This window comes from Pungitius pungitius, chromosome 10, assembly GCF_949316345.1.
Source record: "Pungitius pungitius chromosome 10, fPunPun2.1, whole genome shotgun sequence".
Lineage (NCBI taxonomy): Eukaryota > Metazoa > Chordata > Actinopteri > Perciformes > Gasterosteidae > Pungitius > Pungitius pungitius.
The window spans coordinates 19,254,898-19,274,894 of record NC_084909.1 but is presented as its reverse complement, the minus strand read 5'-3'; the positions used below and the strand labels follow the sequence as shown (position 1 = coordinate 19,274,894).

Sequence of the window (19,997 nt, the reverse complement as noted above, 5' to 3'; positions counted from 1 at the left end):
CCGTCCCGACAGCCTCAGAGCCCAACCTGAAGCTTCGCTCCCGGCTAAAGCAGAAGGTGACGGAGCGCCGCAGCAGCCCTCTTCTCCGGAGGAAAGATGGCCCCGTAACTACCGCCAAGAAGCGCTCCCTCGACGTGGCTGGTGAGCCACAAAGAGATTAAAATCTTCCCATTCCCATCATCTTTCATTTCATCACATCTTTCATGAATTTGGATGCAAATTCGAATTGGAAAACAAAACTAAATCCATACTACTCCATGAATTGAACACACCCCAGGACAGAAAATGTGGTCTTCAAGCTCAGCATTTCAGACAAATGGAGTGTGTGCGTTGTGTGTTACAGAGTCCGCATGCAACAGTGCACCGGGCTCAGGTCCCAGCTCCCCCAACAACAGCTCCAGTAACATCCCTTGTGAGAACGGGGTAAATATCTCCTGCAGCCCAGGAGAGGTAACCAACATTACTGCACATCCACCTGTGTGTGTGTGTGTGTGTCTTCTGCTGTTTGTGTGCATGGGGACAGACAGGTGACCAGACAACTCCAGGAGGAGAGTGGCTTTGTCGGTCTGTTTTAATGGCGAGCTCTGAGTGTGTGTGTGAGTGTGTGTATCTGTATGTGTTTGTACAAGACATGGTGTCTACTTTGTGACTGTGCTCTGTGATCATTTACTGCAATGTTGTGTGTGTGTGTGTGTGTGTGTGTGTGTGTGTGTGTGTGTGTGTGTGTGTGTGTGTGTGTGTGTGTGTGTGTGTGTGTGTGTGTGTGTGTGTGTGTGTGTGTGTGTGTTCAGGCCTCTCTGCTTCAGAGGTTGGCTGCAAGGGAGGGTTCAGTCAGCCAGCTGTCCCTCTACACCTCCCCTTCTCTGCCCAACATCACCCTGGGACTCCCAGCCACAGGGCAGGCCAGCTATGTGAGTACAGTCAAAGCTCAATATTATGAATCTTTAATGTAGCATCACTCATGACACCAAAGAATATTTAGATTGCAAAACCGCTTCTCAATTATTCCCTTGGCATGACGGTGCCTTCCATGTGCGCCTCTCTTCCACCATCTCGCTCCCGTTCTGTCTCATGTAACCCGGCTTTGTCTCTGTCCATCTGCCTCTTTGTCTCCCTCCTTGTGTCTTAATGTCTTCTTGTATCTCTCCCTCTCTCTGTAGGTGGGGTCAGCACACCAAGATGGCGAGAGTCGTCTGGCGCTGCCCGCGCTACAGCAGGGGATCCCTCTGACCCGTCCGTTCCTGCCCACGGCCCACCTGCCTTCCTACTTGGCGTCTTCGGCGCTGGACAGGGAGGGGGGCGGAGGGGGTGTGGCTGGTCACAACCCCCTTCTCCAACACATGGTGCTGATGGAGCAGAGCCACAATTCGATGGGTCAGCATTCACTGCAAACTTTTATATTTTACATTTGTATAAAATAATCATGTATATGTCACTTACAGTATATACTTCTTTGGCTCACTGTTGTACGACTACAGCTTACACTTAACTCATAACTTAAAAATAAAAATACTGTGAATTAGTACTAGTCATTTTCTTTGGACATACAGTTTGGCTGATGATGTAAAGTTGCGGCCAAATTTTGGAGCTCATTATGACCTCACAATAGATATGTTTGGGCATACTCACAATTAAAACATTAAAATTCACAATTATAACAATTTTGCAAAAAAAATCCAGGTGGATAAAATTATGAAGTGATGGCTTTTTGCACAGAAGGGGGTGCAAACCTATATTGCCTGGTGGGCGGATGCAAACAATTGCCAGGTGGATATTCTAGTTATTTTGAAATGGGCGATTACACCTCATAATTGTTTAAAAATGCTTGTAGGTGGACCCGAAGATAAATGTAAACAAACTGTCCAGTATCTGCAAGTTCAGTGATAAAGGTGGCCTGTAAAATATATAATGAATAAACCTGAGATGCTTTACATACACTGAAAAGCAAATGGAATGATGGTCAAATTTCAGAATCGATCTAGCTAAGAACGACACTCTGCTCTGACCATCATGTGTTCACCTCAGTAGGTCTGGCCGGCCTCCCGCTGCCCCCCCCCTCCGTCTCCAAACTCGCCCGTGGCCACCGCCCCCTTGGCAGAACCCAGTCGGCCCCTCTCCCCCAGCAGCAATGTGGACAGGCCCAGGCCCTGCAGCAGCTGGTGGTCCAGCAGCAACACCAGCAGTTCCTGGAGAAACACAAACAACAGTTCCAACAGCAGCAGCACATCATCAACAAGGTAGCTCAATGCATGCGTGTGTGTCACTACGTACGTACGCGTGCATGTGCGTGTCCAAAATGGTGTCCGAAGCAACATTTAAACAGCTGCGGTAGAGCAGCCAGGGATTTATATGGGTTTGTCTGTTTAAGTTTGCGCGCGTGTGTGTAGGGGGGGGGGGCGAGGGGGGTTTCCGTCCATCTACACAACTTTGATTTGTTTAATGTGTGTAAATCCTGCCTCTGCTCCAAGAGCACAATGAATCAGCCGGGAATCAGCGATTCTTCTAGCAAGTCTTTCTTGTCCCTGTTCATGTATCCCTTCTTCTCCCTGTCACCCTGGCAACTGTGCTCGAGAGGAAGCCGCCTCCATATATAGTCACGCAGGAAGTGTGGCCCAGCGCATCGTTGTGTTTGTGTGTGCGCAGACGAGGTGATTCGCAATCATTATACGGCCTTTGTAGAGAGGGAGGTGGTTGTTTGTGTGTTTTTGTGAGTGCAGATATTCCCGTAGGATTTAGTCCCATTATCTTTTGTCATTGGGGCTGTTAGTGACTCCTTCTCGTCCAAAACGCCAGCGCGCTGTGACTGCAGCTAATTAAGTCCTGCTCATGTGTAAAAGAAGGTTATTGTCTTAATGCACCAGGCTTCTTTAAAGTGAGAATTGAACCTAATGAGTTTACAATTAAAAAACAGGAAAGAAATCCCCAAACATTTTTCAGTTAGAATGGACCATACACTGTCAATCATTGACGGCGATATTAGACATCATAAAAAAGTAATAAATAAATTATTATTATGGACATATTCTGGCTCTGTGCTTTCAATTTTCCGTGCATAAGTCAAACAGGATTCCTTCCCTAATTCCCTGAGTGCACTAAATCACAAATAACTGTAGAACCGTTGTAGAATTGTTTTATGCACAGCATGAATATACAGTAACTAGTGTAATACAGTACATTACAGTCTTTCCCTATTTTTGGTTGTTATCTTTGTAACATTACCCGCAAAGAGCATTTTTTGTTTTTAAATGCATAGTTTAAATAATAATATTGCAGTCACAAAGCCCTTTTAGTTGTATACCCAGTAGTCCCATTCGTAGCAAATGTAATCATCTCATGGCTAGTCATTGATTATCTTTTGTCTCTGAGCTGCCTCTCAAATAACATAACACAATGTAAGCCTGAGACCTACCTCCCAGATTTATTATTGCTTACCGCATAATAGTCAAGTTTAAAAATATACATCGTCTCCTAATGATACATGCGGGATTTAACGTGAGGAGGTGCGGGAAATTAAATTTCATGGATCCACATTGGACATCCACCACTTTGTAAAACACGATTCTACCCTTCCTAGAGCAAGGAAAAGGAGCCCTTCCTTCCACCTTACACTTTGGCTTTAACTGTCGGAGATTTTGGCAGCAAAGAGAGGAATAAAAGAATGTGCTGCTTCCCCTTAATTACCTGAGGCCACACTGAGGTGCGCTCGCTACCATGACACTGTTGTGTACAGTGTGTGAGGACGGCCGACTGACACCGGCAACCAGTGTGTCCGTGTGTACCATAATATCTCTCTGTCCGTCTGTCTGTGTGCCCTCCATCACATTCAAGAGAGAGAGGGGGAGAGAGGGAGGGAAAGAGAGGGAGAGAGGGAGGGGGAGAGAGAGAGAGGGAGAGAGAGAGAGAGGGGGAGAGAGAGAGAGAGGGGGGGAGAGAGGGGGAGAGAGGGAGAGAGAGAGAGAGAGAGAGAGAGGGGGAGAGAGAGAGAGAGGGGGAGAGAGAGAGAGAGCACTGAATGGGTGTTTTGAGTTTGTTTGGAGAAGGGGGACTGGGATGAGGCAGGAGCCTGCTCTCTGACGTCAATGGACTGTTCCCTGGGCAATATGCCAGCCAAGTGTGTTTGTTTCTGTCTCTCACTGTGTGTGTGTGTGTGGGGGTGGGGGTGGGGGGGGGGGCTTTCATGCAGTGGTCCACTCCAATCATGACCTGCACATCAAGGTTGAGGTCTTTTGACGACAGGGACGGGGGAACAGCTGCCACAACAAGGTTCCTGCAGCGGGCCTTCCAGGCTTCTTCCTCTCAGTGGCTCCTCTTGTGCAGTTAACTACCTGCATGGATTTGACCTCAAAGTAGATAAATAACCCGAGTTCAGAGTACAGGTCCGGTTGCTCTCTGTTTATACTAAAAGTGCATGTGCCGGGCTAATGTTAGCGTTTGTTTGGGCGACCTAAAGGTCTTCTACCTTGTTGTTGTTTTGCAGTCAGCTATTTTGGGAACGAAACAGAGCGAAACTTGTTAAAGGGGAGAAGGTTGTGCTTTCGCCCCACATTCGCTCGGACAAGATGGCAGGTCTTCCTTCTTGGGAACTAATTCATCTCACATGAAATTCATTGATCTAGATTAATCGCTATTAGAAGTTTATTTTTCTTCCTTAAGACTAAATCTTATTATCTTAAGTAATAAGTAATCACTTTAGAACGTGTGTACTTTAGATCTGATCATCGTTTTCCAAACCACAGCCTTTGAGGGACAGACTGTGCCGCGCAAGGCAGACGTTGAGATGGAAGTAGCCGCTAGCTCAGCGTAGCAGTGCAACACAAAGTGGTCCGTTTGCCACTAACCCCCCTTCTGTTTAACCCGCGGAGGTATTTCTCTGCATAGTTCTCTGCTGTATGTTGCACATAAAACTCTCTCTGTCTTCAACTACCGCCTCGCTCTCTCTCCGATCTAACTGACTAAAATATTTTATTGCATAAATCTCAACCACAATAAGAGTTACATTTGACAGCCCTACTTCGTTCCCCTCGTTTCTCCTCTTGCTGTTATAAGTTATTTTTGTCCCGACTTCTTCTAAAATGTGTGATTTAATGTAAGATTAGTCCCTAACAACATTCAGCCAAACTATCAGGATTTAAAATAAACCTTGTCAGACCATTATTCCCAATTTTCACGCAGGTGAAACATTTTAGCGTGTGTTAATTTGACAATAATGTTTAAGTTGAATCAATATAGAGATGCTTGTTTACCACATTATGTAAATTAAATACTTTTAAAACCAATTGTGTGCTGTCAGGGCCTATAAGTAGGTTAGAAAAGGGGGGGGAGACAGTTAAGTTTCAGCTGCTTTGTTTTGCCTCATAAGAAGTTCCATTGTTGCTAGTTAGCAAGTTAAAAGGTCAGTTTGTGAGATCAATGTCGCGCACGACACCACAGACCAGATGTCATTTTTACCGCAATTGAGTTAAGCAATTTTGGCAAATAGTAGAACATAAAGTAAAGAAAACAAGATTATTGCTCCAACCTGTTTCTTGAGAGAATCATAAAACTCAACAAAGGGTTGTGCGTCCCTTAGCCCCCCCCCCACCCCCTGAACTCTCCTCTTTTCGGCCTCTAGATCATGTCCAAGCCCGGTGATCAGGTGTCGGCCGCGAGCTCCAGCGCCTCGGGGCCGGCCAGGCAGCACCAGAGTCACCCTGAGGAGACGGAGGAGGAACTCCGGGAGCACCAGGAGCTCTCCCTCGCGTCCTTCTCAGCCTCTTCTTCTGCGTCGGCGCAGGATTCGGGGCGAGGGCTGGTCATCAAGCAGGAGCCTCCCGACCCCCAGGAGCAGCAGCAGCAGGAGGAGAGGCTGGTGGAGCAGGACTTCCTGTTCCGACAGGTAAGGGAGGAGGAGGGCAGGTGGGAGTGGGAGGAGAAGACGATGCTAAGTGGGAACAGCGAGAAGGTGAAAAGCTATGAAAACAACAGGAGGAGAAGTTGAGTCAGTTGAAATGAAGACTACACAAATTGAATCAAAATAGAAAGAAGGAAGATGAAACTGATTTGAATTTTGGCATCAAATCCCTTCCCGGTAACGTCATCTCATCACGTGTACGTATTACCATTAATAATGACCCTTCTTTTGTTGGCCGCCTCCATGTTATCATTCATTTTATGGAAAACATTTCCCTTAATGTTGTAGATACATAGATAGTAGATAGTGCTTGCACACACCACACAGTAGTAGAGTAGTGTGTTTTTATTTTTATGAATGGCTTAGGGCTGTTGAACCTCCTCCACACTTTTTCCCGAGCTGCTCCACGTGGACAATCACATTTACAAGCATTCAAAACATAATGCTCTGCACAAAGAAATCCTTCCTCAACTTTCATTTCTCCTGCACGGATTTATTTTGTAGGTCTTTGCATTGCAAACACACACACACACACACACACACACACACACATGCACAGCCATTCACAGCCATTCCCAGTCGGGACACTGTGTTCTCATCAGTCTAGCCCATCCCTGCTGTCCAAATTCAATCAGGCACTCCCATCACTGTCGCCATGGCGCTGGATGTAAGCAGACACAGTTGGACCAACGGGAATGCTCGGAGTGAAAAAGATCAGACCTGTCACCCAAGATGAAATAATCATAAGACATTTAACCCCTCGCACCGCCTTTGCTGTTTTTTAAAGCTGTTGAACGGACGGGTCAGAGGGATCCCCTGCTGTTGAGCAGTGCTCAATGGTTTTAGTCCTTTTCAGCTGAATGCTTACATGAATTATTAGGTATTGTATTGTGGGATTCTTAGTTGTGTGCACAGATTGAGAAACATATCCACATGTCTCTGTGTAACACAGCAGCTTGGTATTTGCAAGGGTCTAGTGCCACCCTCTGGAAGGGGGAAGACATTGCGGTCTAGCAGTCACACGGCACATGTCCCTCTCTCTCTGTGTGTGTGTGTGTTTGTGTGTGTGTGTGTGTGTGTGTGTGTGTGTGTGTGTGTGTGTGTGTGTGTGTGTGTGTGTGTGCGTGCAGCAAGCTCTGCTGTTGGAGCAGCAGCGGATCCACCAGCTGAGGAACTACCAAGCCTCCATGGAAGCAGCCGGGTTGTCGGTGAGCTTCGCCGGACACCGTCCCCTCTCCAGAGCCCAGTCGTCCCCTGCCTCCGCCTCCTTCCCCATGGTGGTTCAGGAGCCGCCCGCCAAGCCTCGATTCACAACAGGTACGTAGAGACATAGTAATGATATGGCTCCAACGGATAACACCCTGCAGCACGTATTCTGCTCTCGGAGGTGCGTTGTAAAGAAGAGCGAGCAAACAACAATCATAAACACACAGTAATCCTGCTGATTGCAGGTTGGAGGGGAAACCGCAACACAGCGGCTGTTTATACGCTCAAGGCTGTTGCAGGGTATTCTGAGCCCTGTGACGCCCTACGCCACAACAGGTGTAATTTACTCTACGGAGTCATCTTATCTCTCTGGACCCGCTCAGCGTGACTTTTGTTGTTGATGGTGAAGCCGGTGCAACATATAATCACATCATGAGACTTTAGCTGTGCGATTACAGGAATCTTGTCGCCACAACAGTTCCTTCCCTTGTTGTCGAAGCTATACAAATGAGTATACGGTGTGTGTGTATTGTTCCAGGCCTGGTGTATGACTCTTTGATGCAGAAGCACCAGTGCATGTGCGGCAACACCACCAGCCATCCGGAGCATGCTGGACGGATCCAGAGTATCTGGTCCCGCCTTCAGGAAACTGGCCTCAGGTCGCACTGCGAGGTAAGGCCACCGTTACACTTGACCTCCTCCATACAAGACGTGTCCTGTGATGCGGTAGTATATAAATCAAATTGGCGTGGATTGCATTGATTCAATATTTCTAAAACAATATAATTGAATTGTCTTGTCCTGCAGCTACAGTGACAAGAATTACAAATAAAAATCGGCCTCGTCCTAATTACTAAGTACTTATTTGAGGTTAGCACATACAGTTAGTATCGTGTTTTTGGTGCCAATTCTTAAATATTTCGATTTGATTAGAAAAGCTGTATTACTCCCCAGAGAGGAAACATGTTTGCCACGAAAAACCATTTCTACAGACAATAGACGTAGTTCCCACACTGCACAGCAGACAGAAACATCAGAAGGAACTTAAAATCTAAAAAGCATAATTAAAGGTGTTCATTAAAAATTGTAATAACTGCTGAGTTGTTCATTAGGACAATGAGGCCTTCTCAACGGCTCCCAGAACGAGCTTCGAAGTCCATCAAAAACAAGACGATTGATGGCCTTCAAAATGAATCAGTGTTTTTATTTCCTTCGTCTGTTCACCTGTTGTGATCTTAAGAGGTAAATTGTGCCAGAATTAAACTGTGAAGCACAGGTAGCTTCAATGACCAGAAGGGGGCAGTGCTTAGCTATTTTCTATTGACACCTGGGTTTATCAATGAAAAATATTTAGCATATATTGCATTAAAATGAACCACTTTCACCTCCTAAACTTTGTTTGCTGTACAAACACAGACTTCATGTGCCTCAATATATGCTGTACCTCTTTATGAGGGTGGGACTGGTCCTTCTGACAATGTAACGCTATATTTCCGATCTTTGATGACTATAACAGTTTGGATTGTGAGCCCGTATCTCTAAACGAATCCGTAACTTTATCTCTCTTTGCCTCACGTCTTCACATCGCCGTCTCCTCCTCTTCTTCTCTCCTTCTTTGTGATCAGTGCATCCGCGGGAGGAAGGCCTCGCTGGAGGAGTTGCAGACGGTCCACTCTGAAGCCCACGTCCTGCTCTACGGAACCAACCCGCTGCGGCAGAAACTGGACTGTAAGACATGCAAGGACACGTCGATTACGAGCACACAAGATGCATTTACACACTCGGTCTGAACATAAACCGATCTGGCAGCAACGGTATAGATTTCAAGGCGAACTGACCGCCAGGCATGCTGCTGTCTTAACTAGTCTGCTGAAGCCTAAAAACTTACATAAATAAATTTTGCAATATACAGCACAGTGTTGCACAAGTGTGTCATTGTATTTTACACAAAGGCCACATGCACAATGGGCCACTGCACAAATCAATCTGCATGCATGCAACACAAAGGGTCGAGTGGTCTTTTGCCATAAATCTGCAGCGTCTGTGGAAGGAATCTTCTCTAATGCTTAAACCGTGTCATAACAAAAGGTCCGATCTCATAAAGTCCTGGAGGTGTTACGATAAGGTGAGGAACTGCTGAAGCTTGTTAACTGGAAGTCGCACAGGCTGCTTTGTCACTTACGTCTGGCCTTTCTGGCTCAAAGTGCACGTGTAGCCAAGGCATTCTCTTTTTGTGTGTGTGTGTGTGTGTGTGTGTGCACGCCCCAAAAGCTAAGGGGCAAACCCCAGTGGTCATCTTAGCTTTCATTCCAGTGGAGACATAAATTCCCCTTATTATTACTGCTTACACAGGAGAATTACCAGATAATCCTGTGTAAGGGGTCAGCGAGCACACAAAAATGGAAATAAAGAAGAAGGAAAGTGAAATGCAAACTGTTCTGAACCTGGTAGCAACTACTTGTCAGATACTGTTGAGGATTTTGGACAAATGATCGGGTGGGAACCTAAAACCTGCACCAGCTAGTTTTCTGTAGTTTTCCGACAAAGTCAAAAGTTCCCTCATTTCCATTTTTAAGACAAGACGGAACTCTTTCTGGCCTAAAATCTTGATTCCAATTAAAGAACAGTGAGAGGGTTCAATTATCAGGGCAACGCGATACTTTTCCCTCTTCACCTTGCCCAATTAAAGCATGCCCTTGTATACTCTACCTTTAAGATCAGGTCAAAGGGTCAAATGCCCAGGGTCTCAGGGTCATGCACCCGGCCTGTGCCTGTGAGTCCAGACAGTTACCTCTTCACCTGGTCGCCCTTTCTTTTTTCACTATTTCCACACTTCGGGCTCTGATTGCACATTTGTGTCTGTCTGCCTCAGGTTCAGTGAGTCCCATGTTTGTGAGGTTACCGTGCGGAGGCATAGGGGTAAGTCACATATTTCTTTATTCTTTCTTAAATCGCATGGGTCTTCTGACAAATATTCAGTCGGTAATGAAGTTTTAGTCATTTTGTTTGCCTGCTATAACTTATTGCTACAGTAAATTTCAAGCGTTAGTCACACATTTATTCAGTGGAAAATTGTTGTAATGCACCGTTAGTTGCTTTTACAACACCGTGCTAATCTAATCAATATCCCAAGCTACACTGAAACAAACAAGCATAGTTTCAGCATCATCGACCCGCAGTATAATAACTGGGTTCCCCACTCGCTCTCTCTGCCCCCTGCCTAAATAATGGTCCCATTTGTTCTTCCTCCACCAAACAGACACACACGCACACACACACACACACACACACACAAAAGGCCCTCGAGGACCAGAGGCAACAAAAGCTGTTGCTTGCCTTTCTGCAGTGTTAATAATTGTAACCAGATGTTTTTAGCATACAAGCTGTGTGTGTGTGTGTGTGTGTGTGTGTGTGTGTGTGTGTGTGTGTGTGTGTGTGTGTGTGTGTGTGTGTGTGTGTGTGTGTGTGTGTGTGTGTGTGTGTGTGTGTGTGTGTGTGTGTGTGTGTGTGTGTGTGTGTGCGCATGCACGCACCCCCCTTGGTATAGTGGGGTGGGTGTGTGCTTTTGTTTGTGTGTGTAGCAGTGTGTTTAGGGATGTTTGTGTGCTAAGGCAATGATTTAGATGGCTGCTCAGAGCTGGAAGTGCTGCCTTTTGAAATGGATATGTTGGAGCAGTCTCACGTGCACCTGTAGGTGTGTGTGCGTGCACGTGTGTTGCTGTAGACTCTGGGACAAAGGTTGAGGATTTCCAAAAGCCAATCCACCTACAGCAAAATGCACCTTTTACATAACACTTATGCATCTCCATATCCTTTGCATGTTATTCCACCCCCCCCCTCTCTCTCATTCCCTCCCTTGGGGGTTACTGCTGCAGTGGTGGGAACAAGAAGAGCCCGAGCTCCGCTCTGCTCTTTATAATGGCAAATGGGGCTAAATTGTTGTCTTCCTGTCATGCACACACATAGAAGTCCCACACACACTTTTACAGAGGAAGGGGGCTGAAATTAGGCTGTCAGCCTGTGGGGAACCATCATTCAGTCATACCAGCACGCTCCCGCTTTTTTCTGCCTCCGACACACACACACACACACACCTTCCCTTTCCTTTTTCCCTGTCAAATTGCATCCCACTTCTGTCTTGAGGCGAAAAGCTAACATCAACATGGCAAACAATAAACCGCCTAGTCTCCACACGCTGCTTCAGAGCAGCATCTGTTTGTGTTCATTAACACACGGTTCACTTTCCCATCCACTCACTCCTCCTGGACACTGGGTTACAACGCGGTGTCTTCCACACACGCCGGTTTCTCTCTCTCTCTTCTATTCCCCCTTCACTCCCTTCTTTTATGTTTCCATCCTCGATCATTCCTGCACTGGAGAAGACAGGGAGGTAAAGTGGGGGCGGCTGGCCCCCAAAAATGCCATTCAGTAATAAGCCGACTGGTTGAATGGGCTCTCGGGTCCGTGCGACTGTACCAGTCGGCGAGCTGACTGACCAAAAGCGCAAAGCGAGTCCCTCGGAGCGGGCGGGTCAACGTTCTGGCACCCGGCCGCTCCGCACATGTGTGTCCAGTTCAAACACTTCGACACGCGGCCCTTCTTTTTCTTCTGTTCATCTGCCAGCTTCTCCTCTCTGTGTTTATCACGTGCTCCATCTGCCCGCAGTATCTGCCATGCCTGATGGAGGGTGTGTATATTATCCTGCGCGCCGCCCCACTTGCAATCAATCACATAGACTATTGAGGTCCGTTGGGCTTGTGTGCGTGAGCGGGGATGTACTGTTGTGATTGGGGCTGAGCGGGCCTCGGCATTAATCTGGCGTGACCACTGACTGGTGACTGAACTTACTCCCCAAATACACAAATACTCATAAAATGTGAAAATAAATGCCGAGTAACTGGATTTCTTTGTTTGTACTCGGATTTCAAATTTTCCGTTGTTTTTTTTTTAAATATTTAATCCAGCACTCCATATCTGAAGTTCTAAACACATTTAATTGATATTGATTTTTATTTACCAGTATATTTAATCATTTTTTATACCGCTTTTCTGGGTACCCAAAGACACTTTTCAATGTAAATCTAAGTAAGGGAAAACGTACAGATAGAGACAGAAACACTAAAATATAAAATAAATATAAAGAATGAGAATGAGGGGCGATGTGCTCATAGCGACGGGTGGATGTGAGCAGTCGAGCGGCAGAGTTCTGAACATATTGCAGTTTGTTGAGAGCCGTAGAGGAAGCTGTTGCACTAGTCGAGTCTGGAGGTCATGAGGTCATGGATGAGAATTTCGGTAGTGGCAGAGGAGAGGGAGGGTTTGAGCCGTGCAATGTTCCTGAGGTGGAAGAAGGCAGTCTTGGTGATGTGGTCGGCATGGGCTAGGAAAGAGAGGGTGGGGTCGAGGACGATGCCGATGAGTATGATGAGTATTTCAGATTTATTGCAGGTGAGTTTGAGAAAGTTGTGTTGCAGGCAGTGAGAGTGGAGTCGGTGACTGCAGCGATGGTCTTGGAGGGGAAGTAAAGTTGGGTGTCGTCAGCGTAGCAGTGGAAGTTGAGGACATGACGACGGATGCTTTTTCAAGGGGAAGGATGTAAATGATGAAGAGGAGGGGACCCAGCACGGAACCTTGGGGGACACCGTGGGTGACTGGGGAGGTGGCGGATTTACAGTTATCTGTGGAATGGATGTCGGTCTGAGGGATATGAGGTGAACCAGTAGAGAGGAGTGCCAGTTATGCCAAGGGACTACTGGAGATGTGAGAGGAGGAGGATGGTGAGGAAGCCAGAGTCAGCAGAGAGGAGTCATGTCATTTGTGATTTTCAGGCCAGATTAGAAGGGTTCGTAGAGATTATGGAGATTGGGGTGGGACTTTCTCAAGTAGAAATTTGTCAACACAGCTGGCGTACCCCTTGATACTAAATTGAAATAAATGTATTTTTTGCTTTTATGTATTGATGAACACAGAGCTTGCTATAAAAATGTGTATGATTAAGTTTCTAAATATGTCTTACTGCCTCACAGACTCTCTCTTGGTTCTGGTCCATGTCCGGGAGAATGTTCCAGCTGTCCCTAAACTGCCACTTTCAAAGACTAACTTTGATGTGAAATGACATAGCTAAATGATTTCAAATGTCCTCACAGTTTAACGATGCCTGTCACTCTGAACTGCTGTAAATCACAACATGGATAAAAAACAGCATGAAGGTGCAGTTTTTTTTTGCCTACTTAAAATAATGTGATTTAAACAACACATGCCTGCATGTGTGTTTGCAGGTGGACAACGACACCATTTGGAACGAGGTCCATTCATCCAGCGCGGCTCGTCTGGCCGTCGGCTCGGTGGTGGAGCTGGTGTTCAAAGTAGCGTCGGGGGAGCTGAAGGTCAGTACCGATTCTTTGCTGAGCTAAATCAGCAGCAAAGACGTTGCTGATGCTGGGCCTTAATCGCAGGGACTTAAGTCCAACTTGGAAATGGAGCCAACTCAAAACAAAGCTCAGGTGGATCCCACCCAGATAAATCTGGATTTGAGTCGATGACGGATCACACAAAACCTGTTACAACTCATGGCGCTGCGCTACTCATTCACGCCTCCAAACACCTCAAGAAAGGAGAAACCTCATGCCAGAACCCTCCACGTCGAAGTCTCGTTAGCACCTCCCAGACAGACATCCCCACCCCCGTCACGCTTTGCCCACCAGCCAGCCTTCCTGTGTCTGTGGCGATGGCTGCTCACTGTTTGAACCCAGCAGGGAGGCCCGGCTCACGGGCACTGCAAACGCCAGCAGTCCCCAATAACAGCCCTGTTTTATGGGCATTACACCACAGCCACCTGCAGAGCAGCTGACGCACTTAGCGTTAGCCTAGCACCGGCATACCACAGACTAATGACGTTCCTGAGAGACAGTAGCGCGCCAGATTTGTGACTGTATGTGCTTGTATTCCTTTTTCTACATATGGGCAGGATTACTACAAAGACATTTTTGTATAAAAGGTTGAGAACTTTGTACGGTTGGGAAAAATCAAATGGATTGCACGTTCCAGGAGGAGAAACACTGAATTCAACTGAAACATAAATAAAACACGCAGGACTCAACGTTGACACGTTTCCAATGTCATTGGGGAGTCTCTGGTGGCTTTAGTCACGCGGCGTCTCCGGTTACTTGATTCAGGGGTCCGGGCTGTCCTGCATGCTCTTTTCCTGAAACCTCACCTCCTGTGGATACAGAAGTTTATTTTATAAAAAGACACCCTGTATGTAGCGTGTTAGAAACTGACGCTGGAGGGGACCTACGAGTGTCATCGCATGGACAATAGGACCAAGCTTCAGTATCTGACGTGCTGGGAATATGTTGGAATAACATAGGGTTAAAGTTCACATGTATTGATTTGCCCTCAGCTTAACCTGATCTTAACACATACATGCACATATGTACACACACACACACACACGTGCCTACACACATACAGATGGTCTTCTGAAGAGCCTCCGCAGCCCAACTCCACGTAATGACACGACTCCATCCCTCCCACACACTCCCACATGGCTGTCTCTCCATCTGTTGCTCTCCATTGCTCCACCCAAATCTATTTTAAGTCCATTGTTATTTTTCCTCTTCATACGGACACAATTGACCGTCCCCTTGCCTCTCACACACCCACGTTGCATGCTGTATTATGAAGAGCGTCCTCAAAACCAGCTGAGGCGGTTGTCTCTGCATTAAACTCCTGGCCGGCTGCTAATCCACAGCAGCTGACTCAACATCATTAGCCGGGCTCGCCTCGCTCTACATCAGCCCGAACATCTATCTAATGTCCCCACGTAGCAGTGGCAGCCCCCAAAAACAGTTGCAGGTCCCAGCCTTAACAGAGCTTCCCTCACTGACCCGATGTAAGCATCTGTTTCTCTGTGCGCGCATACTTTTGAACGGCTGCTGTTTTCAATAAGTAAGGCACGAGGATATATCTTTTTTTTAAGTGCAGGTTTGGGTTTGACCGACACATATGGTCATCTATATTTAGATATATATATCTTTTTTTTATTATTTCAGAATCTATGATGTCCTTCTCAGAGTTCTCAGTCTCTTGGACAGAAAGTAAAAGTTCATAGATTGAAGGTAGCAGGTTAAGGTTCAGGCAACATGAGTAAAAGGGCTGTGTGTGACTTTTGTTTCCCTCTGACAGAACGGTTTCGCTGTAGTTCGACCACCTGGACACCACGCTGAGGAGAGCACACCTATGTAAGTAAATGCAATATCTGACCAGGACAAAGATCCCCTCCAGCCTGGTTCATAACACGTTTATCAACATGCTCCATTACTTAAGGAGCTTCATCAATGTGTTGTTCTCAAAGTCCGGTCCTATGTTGTTCAATGTTGTTGATATATGATCATTTCAGAAAGTTAAGAGTGCGGTTCTTTCACTGTTCACTTTCAGGGGCTTCTGTTACTTCAACTCAGTCGCCATCGCAGCCAAGCTGCTGCAGCAGAGACTCAATGTCAGCAAAGTCCTCATCGTAGACTGGGTGAGTTTCTTGTGTACCGTATTTTTTGCACTAAAGGGCGCACTTAAAAGCCTTTAATTTTCTCAAAAAAAACACAGTGTGCATTATAATCTGAAGCGCCTTATATATGGATTAATTCCTGCTTCCTGACCTCTAAGTCAAAATGTTTTAGCGGTATCAGACTGTGTTTTTAACGTGTTACAACTGAACAAGGTTGGTAGTTATTGTGAATACACTCATTAATGTTGAGTTATTGTGAACGCGTTTAATAAAGTTTGACTGACTGACATGCATCTAATGCAATGGACAACTAAGTGTTCAACTGGGTTGAAAAAAAAATACTCTGTGATTTCAATAATTATTTTTTCAGAAAGTGGTAACCATCTTCTTTAATAATACCCATTGAATGAGTTCAACAATAGAACTGCATTGTTATGCTATATTGCTATCTAGGTGAGACACTGTCTCTTTTATGAAGAAAAAAAGAGTATTTTTATCAAAGTATTTTTTTTGTAGATGGTAGTAAGAAGTGTCTAAAAGCCCTGCTGCTCAGCAGCATCCCTTGCTGGTCATGGCCATTCCCAAAATCCTTTGAAGGGCCTTTTCATTTCCTCCCTGTCTGTCACCGGGAATGTTCCGTGCAGCAGACTCGCTGTCAGGCCACTAAAGACAACAGCGACATTTTTAGGACCAGCATTTTAAAGCATTCCCGGAATGTAGACGGTGAGGTCACTCGATTGATCTCGTCTTGCTCGCAAAAGTGAACCTTTTTTGAAGTTGAGGGTTTTATTGAATTCAGAGTCAACCGTCTGGCAGTATTTCAGTGTTTCAGTGTCTGTGTGTAGAGAGTTGATAACCCTTTAAGCAAAAGTTATACTTTTTCAAAAGGTTCCGATGTCGTTTGGGTGACAGCCTCGGTTAGGTCCCCAGTATTAACGACACATCTTCCCAAACTCTCGACCCCACTCGTACGATTTTTTTCCCCTAACCGCCCCCTTTTCTTGCCTCGGATCTTTCCAGGATGTTCACCACGGCAACGGCACCCAGCAGGCCTTCTACGCAGACCCCAACGTTCTCTACCTTTCACTGCATCGCTACGACGACGGGAACTTCTTCCCCGGCAGCGGAGCGCCCGACGAGGTGGGAGGGAACGCCGCTCCGCGTCCCGGTCGACCTGCCACCCCTGTTGCACAAAGTAACCTGGTCATGTTCATGCGTGCTGTAGGTGGGCAGTGGAGCTGGTGTAGGCTTCAACGTGAACATGGCCTTCACCGGAGGACTGGAGCCTCCCATGAGTGATGCAGAGTACCTGGCTGCTTTTAGGTAAGACACCCAATGCGACCCCATGAAATGCCTCTAATAATTTGCTTCTAATCTTCTGTTGTTTATTAGTTTCCACTTTCTTGAGCTATTTATAACCTCACAACACACTCCGAAACAAAGACCTGTTTTAAACTGGTTGATTACAGATTGACACTTGCTATTCTCAAAAAAAGTATGTTTTTGTAGCAGGTAGAAAGAAGTGTCTTGGAGCTTGGAGCTTGCTGGTCATGGCCAGCCCCAAAATCCTTTGAAGGGCCTAAATGCCTACATCCTTCAAACACCACACTGGCTTTTGGTTCAAATATTTAAGTCTCAAGCCTAAAATGATATAATGTTCATGCCATCCCCATAGTTATTTCTTTTAAACTTTGGAAAGCCAAAGCCAACTACATTGTATAACTGTTTTTTTACTGTTTTTTACGGTCCTTGTGATATAAAGTAGTAAGGGGACTCCTGTAATTCTTACTACTTTCAGGAGGGAATCGGAGGCGTTTCATCTGTAGTTGCGTCGTTCAATGCTTATTTAAGTTGACCAGTAAAGCATTGCGCTAAAACAGCCAGCTCTGTCAACATCCAAATGTACACTTAAAATTAGGTTTGCTATGTGCTTTTTTTCTCATGGATCCATATATTAATGTTAAGGGGCTTCTACTGCATTTATACCTTGATTTTATGTGATTCTTCTGGTTATTAATGAAAAATTATGGAAAGAGACCTAGTGGGAGAGAGAACGTATGTTGCAGGTTTGATATCACTATAAGCCCTGGCACTATTAAGCAGTTTTGGACTATTCATGAACCTCACAAGACAGCAGCAAACCTTTCCCACAGCTCACGGATTTACTACACGCACAAAGAATCTTGGTTACAGATACCGGATATTCTTGTGTTTATACAAATACACATGCTGTACACAAGCTCCAAACTGCAGAAAGACTTCAATAAAAACTACCATGAAGATGCGCGGATGTGCACACAAACACAGAGAAACCATACAAATGGTCAGAAGTGCATCTTTTACATCAGTGTGCTTACACATTTACAACCACACGCACGCATGGACACCTGATACACGCGGTCCCTCCCGTCCATCGGCTTTCTTTCAATCTCATTGTTTATCCGTTTGTTGTGGTCCTCTCCTTCCTCCCCATGTCTTTGGGAGGGGATGCGTGCCTCGCAGCCGGCACCTTCCCATTCCTCCGCTGGCCTGTGCCACGTTGCATTTGCTGGGGCTCAAGTCTGAGCCTCCAGAAAAACACCGAGAAAAAAGATAAGAAAATTGGCCCTAATGAAAACCAGAAGCACTCTTCCTATTTCTCTCTCTCTTCCTCCTCCTCCTCCTTTCACTCCCTCTTCTGCCATGAACTTGGAGAGAGGAGGAGAATTAAACTTAATTCAAAACAGCTCTCTGCAGCGCCAGATGACAGGGCTTTGAAGTGTAAGTGTGCGTGTGTGAGGTTTTTTTTGCTCTCTCCCGCTCTCGTTTTTTTTATGAACGAAGAAGGAAAGCCTTGAAACTGTGGAGTTGAACCTTTTGTTGACGGCTGTGATGAACTCTGCTCCCTCTGAAGGACAGAGTCTTTACTCTGGGGGTCTCCCCTGGTCCTTCACTGCTCAGGAAAGGTCTGGTAATGGTGATTATCCATGGTCAATTCTGGAAGCGTGTTTTGCAAAATGGAAAGTTGAACTCATATGTTTCTCTTAATTTGACTGATAACATTTTTTTTTTTGCAAAATGAAATTGTTCTTATATTATTTTTACTATATGTTAACAGGAATGATGATACTTAAATCTGTTTAGAAATGTCTACAGCTTGTGGTACGCCACCAATACCGCATTTTAGCCCGTCCATGCCGGGGAACATTGGGCCATGAGGCAAAATCAAGAGGTGGAAAGCGAGCAATTACACAAAGATGAGTAGTGTAATGAGGGGAAGTTTTCCTTGGCTCAAAAAGTCTCCGCTATGCCTTCAGATCTACTGCTTTATTAAACTTTGGAACTTAAAGTCATGTTGGTTTACGGCTGCCAACACTTGAATGTGTTCACCAGAATCAGAGGAATAAATAGTCTGAGTGGTCTATAAAATAGAGTCGACACTACGATACTCTGTGCTTGATGGTCAAAGAGATATTTTGTGTTTGCTGGTCACTTCCTTTTAGTAGGTGAGATTGAACTTGATTGAAGTTAGATGATTCTCATCCTAATTAGTCTGTCATTAAAGTTGACGTAGCATTTGAAAGTCCTTTATTTGCTGAGGGTTTTTTTAAGTGTGACACGTGACCCTGATGATGTCAGCCCTGGGGAGATGAGAAGTGTAGGATCCACGCTTTTTGGACCACTGCGGCATCTTTTTAGTCTCACAGGCGGCATTCCAATAAGCTGATGCTCTGACACATGCACCCTGTTGCTATAAACTAAACAATATTGTGCACTAACTGCTTACACAAGCAGAGCTCCCCTCACAGTAAGAGTGGTTTTAGTCGCCACCTCTTGACTCAGGATGCCCATGTTGTTACTGTTCAGTTGTAAACTCTCTCCCCTGTCGTAATTAACAGGGAAGCTTTTTCATTTCCTTTTTCATGGCTCTGATTCACAAATAATTAGTGTTCCCTAAAACCACCGGTTTCCTTCATCCAGTGGGCTAATTGATTCCTGTGGGTTTTTATATGCTTAAATGTCTGGATTCCATGGGGGTTTAAGTGATGACAATTCATAGTCTTCATTGTGACTAAACTGTCTTGTTGTTGAAGGTTGGAAGAAGGAGTGTGCGGAGCCCTTTAGTGCTTCAAGTATCCTTGGTGGTCAAGGTTTCCCTCTGCGCCGCGTGTCTGCCCACATGCGTGCGTTTGGGCGACTACTTTTAATGTGAGGTCTTTAATGGCCCAAATGCCAATGGACAAAAGCTGTGTGCGTGTATGTTAGCTTATAAGTAGGTGGAAACAAATATAACACGTGCAATAAATAACTCTCCTTAGCAGAATGATTATTTTTATATAATTGTCATGTTACAACACAACAAATGAAAATAGAAACAACAGCACAATGTAAATTATAAGAAATATACACACACAC

The 19,997-nt window shown here is 45.6% G+C and overlaps 1 protein-coding gene across 8 annotated transcripts in view; it reads left to right on the top strand.

Annotated features, from left to right (window-relative positions):
* The window catches only part of hdac4 (histone deacetylase 4), an 89,024-nt gene that overhangs the window by 52,792 nt on the left and 16,235 nt on the right, over positions 1 to 19,997 (top strand). For 6 of the 8 annotated variants that reach the window (XM_062564954.1, XM_062564952.1, XM_037489599.2 and 3 more), the window contains 15 exons: positions 13 to 141; positions 344 to 450; positions 792 to 911; positions 1,161 to 1,374; positions 2,026 to 2,237; positions 5,612 to 5,875; positions 7,021 to 7,207; positions 7,635 to 7,768; positions 8,722 to 8,824; positions 9,969 to 10,015; positions 13,375 to 13,482; positions 15,284 to 15,339; positions 15,536 to 15,623; positions 16,623 to 16,742; positions 16,828 to 16,925. In XM_062564954.1, coding sequence (XP_062420938.1) covers positions 13 to 141; positions 344 to 450; positions 792 to 911; positions 1,161 to 1,374; positions 2,026 to 2,237; positions 5,612 to 5,875; positions 7,021 to 7,207; positions 7,635 to 7,768; positions 8,722 to 8,824; positions 9,969 to 10,015; positions 13,375 to 13,482; positions 15,284 to 15,339; positions 15,536 to 15,623; positions 16,623 to 16,742; positions 16,828 to 16,925 — 1,987 coding nt within the window. The remainder of the gene's footprint in view (positions 1 to 12; positions 142 to 343; positions 451 to 791; positions 912 to 1,160; positions 1,375 to 2,025; positions 2,238 to 5,611; positions 5,876 to 7,020; positions 7,208 to 7,634; positions 7,769 to 8,721; positions 8,825 to 9,968; positions 10,016 to 13,374; positions 13,483 to 15,283; positions 15,340 to 15,535; positions 15,624 to 16,622; positions 16,743 to 16,827; positions 16,926 to 19,997) is intronic. The other 2 variants (XM_062564953.1, XM_062564951.1) reach the window with 2 other exon arrangements.